Source organism: Mytilus trossulus, chromosome 7 (assembly GCF_036588685.1).
Source record: "Mytilus trossulus isolate FHL-02 chromosome 7, PNRI_Mtr1.1.1.hap1, whole genome shotgun sequence".
In the NCBI taxonomy this organism is placed as follows: domain Eukaryota; kingdom Metazoa; phylum Mollusca; class Bivalvia; order Mytilida; family Mytilidae; genus Mytilus; species Mytilus trossulus.
In genome coordinates, this window is record NC_086379.1 from 14,227,829 (window position 1) to 14,239,131 (window position 11,303).

Below are 11,303 nucleotides of genomic sequence, written 5' to 3' on the forward strand. Positions count from 1 at the left end.
TTCAAGAACTGAGGGTACTTTTTATTTGGCCTTCCAAATACTGTTTCGATCCCTAACATCACTGAAGAGACATTTATTGTCGAAATCCGGATCTGGTGTACTAAAAATATTGACACCGCATGTTTGTGGCATAACATCGTGGCCACAAGTTAATTTTTTTCTGTTTAGTATTAAATTTGTATTAAGATCCATTTTGTTACATCTTGTGATCAATTTTATTTGGCAATCGCTAATGGCAGTCAGCAGGGTTAAAGAACATCAGTTGTTCGACCTTTTAGTCAAATGCGTTTTGTTTTAATATACTTTTTCACTTTTTTGGTCTTTTGGAAAATGTTGTTTGTGCTGTTTTTGGACCCTTCTACAACGAAATTTGTTTTACATGCACACGTATAAAAATTGCGGTTTTTATCAAACGAAATCAGAGGTTTGAACGTAGTTTTCAATTAAAACTCGTTTATATATATATAGACCGGATCGTCTAGAATAGGCGATACTATGCAGATAAGGAAAAAATTATATCAGTCTAAAGATTTGCACAACGGTATATCACAGTAGCATGGGTTCGAATCCCGGCGAGGGAAGAACCAAAAATCTGCGAAAGCAAATTTACAGATCTAACATTGTTGGGTTGATGTTTAGACGAGTTGTATATATATCTATAATACTAAAATTACGAGGTCCAATTTTTCAGCCGTCATCACGTAAAAACGACGATTCATAGAATTCAACTTTATATATAAGTAATATAGTATAAAGGTGTAGATTAAAAATTACACCACTCCAGGCCCTTTTGTTTTCCACGTAATTGATATTGCCAATAATTAAGAAGTTCCGGGTCGAGTCCGATACCGATACCAATAGTATATTCACCTGTTTCCTATTACCTTATCTGTACGTTCCGCATCTTACGGGAGCACCACCAAACGGTGTATTCAGGATAAATATGCTATATGAACACGGGTCATAATCACAGGGTAATACTTTAATTCGGTCACGGACCCGTGATATCACGGGTGTGTTCTAGTATATATATATATATCTGACGTGGAAAGGTAACATATGGCCACCGAAAGCTCTTTTTTTGAGAGCCCAGGTGGTCGTGTGGTCTAGCGGGACGGCTGCAGTGCAGGCGATTTGGTGTCACGATATCACAGTAGCATGGGTTCGAATCCCGGCGAGGGAAGAACCAAAAATTTGCGAAAGCAAATTTACAGATCTAACATTGTTGGGTTGATGTTTAGACGAGTTGTATATACATTATGTACACAGCCATGTATCACCATCATTGATGGCGATCCGATGGATACATCTGTTGTAGGGTTGTCACTGACTCAGACGTACTTATGAATATAATTATTTTCTGTGACTGTATCTTACATTAATTTGTAGGATCCTTTACTATAGATAATTTAGCTGATCTGTAACAATAACATCTTCATGCCTTATATATCATTTACTGTAGTACGCCGCTAGATTAAAACTGACGTGGAAAGGTAATAAAATCAACGGTACCAATTTTGTTGCACCAGATGCGCATTTCGACAATACATGTCTCTTCAGTGATGCTCGTGGCCAAAATATTTGAAATCCAAAGCATATATAAAAGATGAAGAGCTATAATCCAAAAGGTCCAAAAAGTATAGCCAAATTCGTGAAAGGAATCAGAGCTTTGCATGAGGGAGATACATTCCTTAATTTATAATAATTTCTAATATTTTGCAACAGGAAATTTTAATAACACAAAAAATCCGTATTTTCATGCCAGTACCGAAGTACTGGCTACTGGGCTGGTGATACCCTCGGGGACTAATAGTCCACCAGCAGAGGCATCGACCCAGTGGTAGTAATAAAATCAACGGTACCAATTTTGTTGCACCAGATGCGCATTTCGACAATACATGTCTCTTCAGTGATGCTCGTGGCCAAAATATTTGAAATCCAAAGCATATATAAAAGATGAAGAGCTATAATCCAAAAGGTCCAAAAGGAATAGCCAAATTCGTGAAAGGAATCAGAGCTTTGCATGAGGGAGATACATTCCTTAATTTATAATAATTTCTAATATTTTGCAACAGGAAATTTTAATAACACAAAAAATCCGTATTTTCATGCCAGTACCGAAGTACTGGCTACTGGGCTGGTGATACCCTCGGGGACTAATAGTCCAACAGCAGAGGCATCGACCCAGTGGTAGTAATAAAATCAACGGTACCAATTTTGTTGCACCAGATGCGCATTTCGACAATATATGTCTCTTCAGTGATGCTCGTGGCCAAAATATTTGAAATCCAAAGCATATATAAAAGATGAAGAGCTATAATCCAAAAGGTCCAAAAAGTATAGCCAAATTCGTGAAAGGAATCAGAGCTTTGCATGAGGGAGATACATTCCTTAATTTATAATAATTTCTAATATTTTGCAACAGGAAATTTTAATAACACAAAAAATCCGTATTTTCATGCCAGTACCGAAGTACTGGCTACTGGGCTGGTGATACCCTCGGGGACTAATAGTCCACCAGCAGAGGCATCGACCCAGTGGTAGTAATAAAATCAACGGTACCAACATATGGGCACCGAAAGCTCTTTTTTTGAGAGCCCAGGTGGTCGTGTGGTCTAGCGGGACGGCTGCAGTGCAGGCGATTTGGTGTCACGATATCACAGTAGCATGGGTTCGAATCCCGGCGAGGGAAGAACCAAAAATTTGCGAAAGCAAATTTACAGATCTAACATTGTTGGGTTGATGTTTAGACGAGTTGTATATATATATATATATAAACGAGTCTAAATTGAAAACTACGTTCAAACCTATGACTGCGTTGGATAAAAACCGCAGTTTTTATACGTGTGCATGTCAAACAAATTTCGTTGTAGAAGGGTCTAAAAACAGCACAAACAACATTTTCCAAAAGACCAAAAGAGTGAAAAAGTATATTTATACAAAACGCATTTGACTAACAGGTCGAACAACTGATGTTCTTTAACCCTGCTGACTGCCATTGACGATTGCCAAATAAAATTGATCACAAGATGTAACAAAATGAATCCTAATATAAATTTAATACGTCACATATATATAAACTAGTCCGTCGTTTCTCCTCGCATTTCAGTGTCAATTCTTGTACGATCTTGGTCTATATTCCGATTTTATTTAGAATGTGCCTGCTTCCTGAAATACGATAACGACTGTCCGGATGGTAATTCCTTAACTATTGTACTTGTGTTTGTCTCAAACAGTCGCTTTATATGCGATTGTGCGCTCTGTATGATAACACGGTTATACTTTTCGATATCTTGTTTATTTCGAAGATCATATACTTTTTGCTCAGTGTTTTCTAAACTTACTACATGTAACTAATATGAAGGCCTGTAGAGATTATTCAGTTGATGAAACAACTATTTAATTCAATAAATTATTAACAATTATTAAGTATAGAAAGCCGTAATAATCACTAATAAACTATTATATTATTTATAAAACTCTTATTAACTAATTGATTAATGAATTATTATTTATTTAGAAAAATCGTTATTTGCAAATTATTGAATTCACGTGACATAGCGTTAATATTTACAGAAAAATAATATATTTACCATTTCCAAATGAAATGAATTCTGATACGGATGTGCGTTTAAAAGCGCATATTTTCCAAGCTTTAATTGTTAGATGTATATATTTGCTACATAGCGTAATAATTTTATGGCGAGTCGTTATTGTGCGAGACAGTGAATTATTTTGGATATATTCCGTCTTTGTCGGAATAATAGTCTTGGAAGGATTAGTGATAATAGTTAAAAGAAAAGGCGTTGAATTTAAATGGTAAGAAAAAACCAATCACCTATCATGCACATTTAAAAAGGTTCTTGACTCTTGTTGACTATTTATCAATGAATTTCAAATGTATGAAAGGCAAATTTTACATGTGGTATACGTCTAGGAAACAGCAACACAAACGACAACGATCATACCAAAAAAAATCTGAGGGAGTTTAAAAGAGTTGACCGAGGGTTGACCGAATCAATTTATTCCTATATACATTTGAAATTACAAGTGACTTTTAGTTCTTCGTTTGTTTTTCAATGCTTTGTTGAGATGTTGTCATGCTTAGCACAAAAGTCATGTGTTTTATTTTGAAAAAAACTACGTTTCATGTACAATGTATACATGGTATATGTCAGACGAAACCCAAATTGCCTTTACTTTTGATTGGCTGAAACTAAGTTGTGTGCTCAAGGTTAAAAGTTGTACACACAAGTTTAAAAGTTGTGCGCTCAAGTTTAAAAGTTGTGCGCTCAAGTTTTAAAGTCGCGCGCACAAATATTTTTAATTTCATCTTTGGCACTTAAGGGGCTCCGTAGGTAGGTACACAAAATGTACATTTATTCCAAATTGAATATCTGAGTTTAAACTTGGAATTATCACATTTCACAGCGGTTTTATCCCTTTTTTTTTGAGTTTGTATTTACATTGTACCATAAATCAAATGTATTCGTTCCTTGTAACTATGTTTACTTGTGTTAATATGTCTTTTGATTGACTTAAGCCATTTCAATTGATATTGCATGGGGTGTCTTTCTATGTTGTGATGTTACACGATTGTTTCAGATAAGAATGAAGGTTGGTACCTATTAAAACGTTGAAACCCGCTGCATTTGTTTGCACTTTTCTTAGTCAGGAATCTGATGTTCAGTGGTTGTCGTTTGTTGACGTGGTTCATAAGTGTTTTTCGTTTTTTATATATAGATTAGACCGTTTGTTTTCCCGTTAGAATGGTTTTAAACTCGTCATTTTTTTAGGCCCTTTATAGCTTGTTAATTGGTGTGAGCTAAGGGTCCGTGTTGAACACCGTACTTTAAACTATAATATTTTTTTGTTTTTTTTACAAATTGTTACCTGGATAGAGAGTTGTTTCATTTTACATGTTCTTATGTCTGCATGTGGATATGGCAAATACAAGAATCATGATTCTGCTTGATTTTATATAATTGTACTTTTTTTCGCGGGAACTTATTTTCGCGAATTGTGTATTTCAAACACGTTCGCGGGTATTTATTTTCGCGATTTTATAATTATTGGCTTTTAGTTGAAAGGTTCGATATTGATTCGCGTGTATTTATTTTCGCGATAACAAACCAACCGCGAATTTCGTGAAAATAAAAACACCGCGAAAATAAGTACAGTTACAGTATATGACAATATTTTTTTTATATGTTTATCATCATTACATTCTATATTGATACATGTATGCATTGTTCTTACATAATTTTATATTGATTACAGGTATGTTTCACATAATCTTAATATATGAATAAGTTATTGCAATTGTATATAAATGGCAAATTGTGGTATTTGAACCAATCATGTACATTTACAGTTCTTGTCCATTCGTTTTTGATGCGTTTTGTTTTTTGATTTTGCCATGTGATTATGGACTTTCCAAATTGATTTTCCTCTGAGTTCAGTATTTTTGTGATTTTACTTTTTAATGTATATCAGGGATAATAGCAATCAACAACACAAACTTAAAGTAAATACTATTATTGCACTGATTGGCAATGGCGAGAGTCCCGTAAGACACATTTTATGATATTAAGTTAGTTCAAAAAGTCACTAGGTTAATGAAATTCAAAACATTATGGCTGACTAACGAGGGTAAGCAGACGGAAGTTGGAATTTCCAAGTTTAGGGTTGATAATTTCACGATTAAAGTTGATAATTACAAGATTTAAGTTGGAAAATTCAAGATTAACGTTGATAATGCCAAGATTAATGCTGGAATTTCCCAAATTAAAGTCGACAATTAAAAACTAGAGGCTCCAAGGAGCCTGTGTCGCTCACCTGATATTTCTCTTTCCAATTGATGCATAGAATTATGCTTTTTGTATAGTTTTAATGATAGTAGTCAGAAACTGCATCTTCCCCTTATGTTCAAGCCAGGCAGGGCTCGGACATTAGACACATTTTTTTAATCTTGATATCCTTATGGTGAGTTTTGCCAAGTTTATTTCTATTTAGACAATTTTCAAGATAATAACCAAGAACTGTAACATTTCCATGATATTACGTATTCAGGGGCAGTAACCCAATTACGACTTGTCTGATATTTCTTCAAATTTTAGAACAGATACTAGATTAACCTGATGAACATTTTAACCCATTGTCAAATTAGTTTTAAATGCTTTAGTTTCAGAGATATCAACCAAAAACTTCATTTTAACCAAATGTTTTATTTTCAAGCCATGTCGTTCACAGTGCTTGGCTTGTGTGATCATCGGACATATTTTTTAAACTAGATGCTCTAATATTGATTGTGACCAAGTTTTGTTAAATTTGTCTCAGTTTTTCAGAGGAGAACATTTCTGGTTTGCATTACACAACTAGGGCCATTAGACACTCATGGGCCACATCAGGACTATTTTAAAAACTACTGACGGGAGTTATTGACCATTTTACTATTAGTAACGAACATAAACAGTTTTGTAAAAGTAATGAGGTGTCGGATCAGTTGTCGAGACACTGATTCTCCATATAAGGCCGATTTTACCTAAAAGAAAAAAAGCTGATACATGTACCTATCAAACATTAATAAAAACTTTTCGGAAAAAATCCAAATTTATCCTAGAAACATACTACTCCTTTATGTTAGATAACTTAAAGGTATGATAACACAGCAATCAATATGCATGATAAATGGAACACAAAAACACACCATCTTTTGTAACAACAGTTAGAAAGTATATACTAGCATATTTACTGAATGTGCAATGCGATTCATTATTGTCTATTTTGTTTAATTTGTTCTATTTATCTATTTACATATCCAAGGTTTTCGTCCTGCATTTTAACCTATTCGTTGGTCAATGTACCGTCCATATGGCAGCTAGAACTGTTCCGTAATAATAACCCAAGTACGACTAATACAACATCTATAGGCACATCAAATGTAAGTAATCAGTTTTTTCGAGTATTTGTTTTGCAAAACCCTGCCCGAAAATTGGACAGTGGTGTAACAATACAATATATTTTTTTAAGAACAAACTATAAAAAAAAAGACATTGAGAAGGGTTAAACTCATCAAATCCATACAAAGCAGACAAAACAACTTACAATAAAAACTGACCGCACGCAGTAGGGTATTTATTCATCAACGTACCACAGTGTACTAAAATGATGCTTAGTACAGATTTAGGAGTACTCTCTGTCATTGAGAGTCAATACAGGTTACGGGTTAGTTTTTATCCCACAATTCCAAGTTTATAAGCTACGAAACTACGGTTCTAACTCCCCTGGCGAAGTCGATAAGTTTGGCTGTTCTATTTAGGTCCGTTTAGGTCTGAACGTTTCTTGGTATTTACACATCCATAAATTTAAACGTTCCTGATAAAGGTAAAAATTCAAAATTCTTTTTTGACGACCATTTATATAGTGTTATCGTTAAATTACATACAATGGGATTTTGATAAGTTAACACAAAATACGAGTGGTTTTTATTTCAAATGTAGAAATCCTGATGAACGTGTCAACATTTAGACCTACATGTATTTCGTACAACGGCTTTATTTTTCGACTAAAGAAACTATATTTTCGACACGTTTTCTACTCTGTGGTAAGACATTCTAATACTCGGTCATATAAGAGCAACTAAAAAACAGTGAAGCGTACAATCGCTGCAATTCGGGGAATACAATTGTTCATATCTCGAAAATAAAAAAAAAATGAAAATGAAAAAACAGGGGAAAAACAACTTGAAATTTTTATTCTTCCTTTTTTGATACACAAAATGAATTCACGAACTTCAACATATTTTAACAGAGTTCCAGATAAGCTGCGTATTTGCGTGATCAAGCAATACTTATTCAAAACCCAATGCAATTGCAATTATATAACATAATAAAAAAAAAACTTGACTGACATAAATTACATTTTAACTATGTAGATTATACAAACATAATCGATTAAACACATGCATGTAATCATCTTCGAGCGTTCAAACATCGATTAATTGTGTGTGTTAAATGCCATTGGCAAATATTTCATACACGTTCAGGACGATCCGGCAAGGTTTATGTAAATAAAAATGATGGGATATAAATTCCATATATGCTGCATTCTACTTACATTTGTTTTCCTTATAGCATTAATTTCCGAACTTCTACTCTATATTTATTATAGTTTCATAGTTTATTAGAGAAAACTCAGTCGCAGAAGACTGCGGAACAGGAACATATTTATATGCACAATATTAATTGCAACATAGTTCATAATACAAACAGAATACATTTTTGAATTATACATCTTCAGAAACAAGTTTGTGTTTATTAGTTTTAAATTAGACAAGCATCTTTTCTACCTTTTGAATAAAAAATGACAGCTTAGACAGCACATTACTATTACTATATCTAAGCATGCCAAGTACTTTTTTTCATTTGGATATTTTAAATAATATGGAGGTATGAACTTCCCCCTTAATTCCTTAACTTCACAGTTGGTACATTTACATATATAGTGGTATACATCTTCTAGACCAGCTTTACAGAGTGGACTAATCCTCTCATTTCGTGGTACATTTCTCCATCTTCCTGTTTCGATGGGAAACTTTGTATTACATACCCTTAATTTACATATGTTTACTCTATGACCCCGCCTTAATTTTAACAGATATGGTTCCAAGCACAACTCTTCTTTAAAGTGTAGATAAAATCCCCCTTGATGAATTGTTTATATCTGAGAACCATTTTTGAATAAACTGGTCATATGCATGGAGATGCTGCCTTACATTAATTTTAATATAATTATAATCAACTTGCTCCGGAAAATTATATAGTTCACAAAAGCCACAGTCATTAAACACAGATTTTACATAGTTAAACAACTTCAAATTACAACCTTCATGCTCATGCATGTACCAAAGTAACTTATAAAGTTTACCCGATAGTTTTTTATCATTTGTTGCTGTCTTGTGCCAAAAACATACCATTTTTAACTTGATCTGCAGTTCAACGTGCTATGTTTATTATGTAAACACAAGTAGATGTGGTATGATTCTTAATGAGACAAATATTCACCTGAGTGCAAATGCCGTGGCTATAAAGATACATAAAGAATGCATGTGTGTAATAGAGCGAAAACCCTCCATTACCTTGGACAGTGGTGTAACCGAGTCACTGAAAATATAAGAACAAACTGGCGTAACTTATGAGATCAGTACAAAGCACAAAAACGACCTTCATAAAAATAAAAGGGACAAATCACCGATGTAAGAGTACTAGCAGTTACTATGCTAGTCCACTTATTAATTAATAACTTAACGTTCTTCAAGATCAGAGTTTTAAACTGAACATATCTTACAGAATTCGAAAAACGACATCATAATTATCAAAATAATCTATAGCTTGTGGTTCGGTGTGAGCCAAGGCTCCGTGTTGAAGGCCGTACAATGACCAATAATGTTTTACTTTTTTTTTAATTGTTATTTGGATAGAGAGTTGTATCATTGGCACTCACACCACATCTTCCTATATCTATGTATAGCCGTATCTTTGAATTATCTTTTTGTTATATTTCAGTCTGTCATACCTATATATCTTAACGATGAAACTTGGATTTTTGGTTTGGAACAAACATTTCTACTTTGTATTATATTCGGAAGATGGTTACTACCAAAGGGTTCCTTATCACGTGACAAATTGTCCAGTCTATTGCTGCTGTTAATAGGAAAGGCATGTGACGTAACGGACTTTTTTACTCTCATAAATGAGACAAAAGTCCGCGCGGATACAAATTTGGTCTATGCAATTTTGTCAACTTGGAGTGTAAGCGTAGTCCAGTTTACATTTGTGCTTACAGAAACTGAAAGTCCAAGCGGAAATAGTTCTTCAAGACAAATAACTCAACTTCAAAAAGTATTGCTTGGAACAGATGTCTGGTGTTGCACAATTTCTGTCTTTATGGAAGAGTTACCATTCCTGATAATGCGGACATATACCATAGCGACGCATAATATAACTTCGTACAGTACATTATTTTTCATCACCAAAAATGTGTTACTGCTTTTAATGCTGTTTTATAGAATTTTAAGTGTATTTTGTGAAGAGTTTGAAATTCATTGGCCTGTCGTTCCGATTACTACAGTAAGATGGTCACATGACACGCGCCAAACTTCACGCATAGGAAATGGTTTGGACCTTGGTAATGTAGATGAACAGTTGAGATCAGGTTCAACAGGAATAAGCACGAGGTCTTATAGTCTACATACAATCAATTCAACTGTTTCAAGTACACTATTAACAGAACAACGATCATGTGCGGAAGAAACAAAAGAAAGAAACGCCGTCCATTGAAATTTTGCAAATTTAGGTTAGGGACAATATAGACAGAAAAATAAACAAAGATTTCTATCTGTATTTACTCTTTAGTAATATGATCGGGTTACACATGTAGGTCGTGTGACATATCATTGCCTACTAACCCAATATAATTATACACGGTCTCTACGTGGTTGCATTTAACCAATCGTATTCCCAGAAATCTATAGGAGGCTAAATACATATATACAGTTGTATACATTTACGTCTAAACAACATTGCAGACCTGTTGGTGACCTTCTGCTGTTGTCTGTTTTATGGTCGGGTTGTTGGTTCTTTGACACATTCCTCATTTCCATTCTCAATTTTAAGTAGCTACTCTACGACATATTCATCCATTGGATCACCAGTGAAAGGGATACAGGGTTGAAAAATTATGTTATATTCATAATTACTCTCAAAATCATCACATCAATGTTAAATCTGCAGAATTTTGAAGCAAATGCTTGTTCCTCCCTCGTCGTGATTCGAATTCATGCGTTTGCGATATTGTACATCACATGTACTGTATCCCTCGCTCTAGACTAACCGGCCACCTAGAATGAACAAACAAAATCATCTTTCTGTGGATAAGTGTTTCTTTTCCTCGTCAGAAAATCTGGCAAAACTTTTAGGAATTTTGGTCCTCAATGCTCTTCAACTTCGTACTTTGTTTAGCTTTTTAAACTTTTTTGGATTCGAGCGTCACTGATGAGTCTTTTGTAGACGAAACGCGCGTCTGGCGTATATACAAAAATTAGTTCAGGTATCTATGATGAGTTTATTTACAACCACTGGGTCGATGCCACTGCTGGTGGAGATTTATTTCGCCGAGGGTATCACAAGCCCAGTAGTCAGCACTTGTTGTGCTGACATGAATTATCATCATTGATATGGTTATATTTATAAATTAACTGTTTACAAAATTTTGAATTTTTTGAAATACTAAGGCTTTTCTAC

General features: G+C 34.2%; 1 protein-coding gene across 1 annotated transcript; it reads left to right on the top strand.

The window, feature by feature from the left end:
- The first annotated feature begins 3,607 nt into the window (after nt 1–3,607).
- LOC134726182 (transmembrane protein 26-like) lies at nt 3,608–10,340 on the top strand. Its single transcript, XM_063590582.1, has 3 exons — nt 3,608–3,819; nt 6,826–6,943; nt 9,567–10,340. Exons 1-3 carry the CDS (start codon nt 3,608–3,610, stop codon nt 10,338–10,340), a joined length of 1,104 nt encoding a protein of 367 aa, XP_063446652.1.
- Nucleotides 10,341–11,303: the final 963 nt, after the last annotated feature.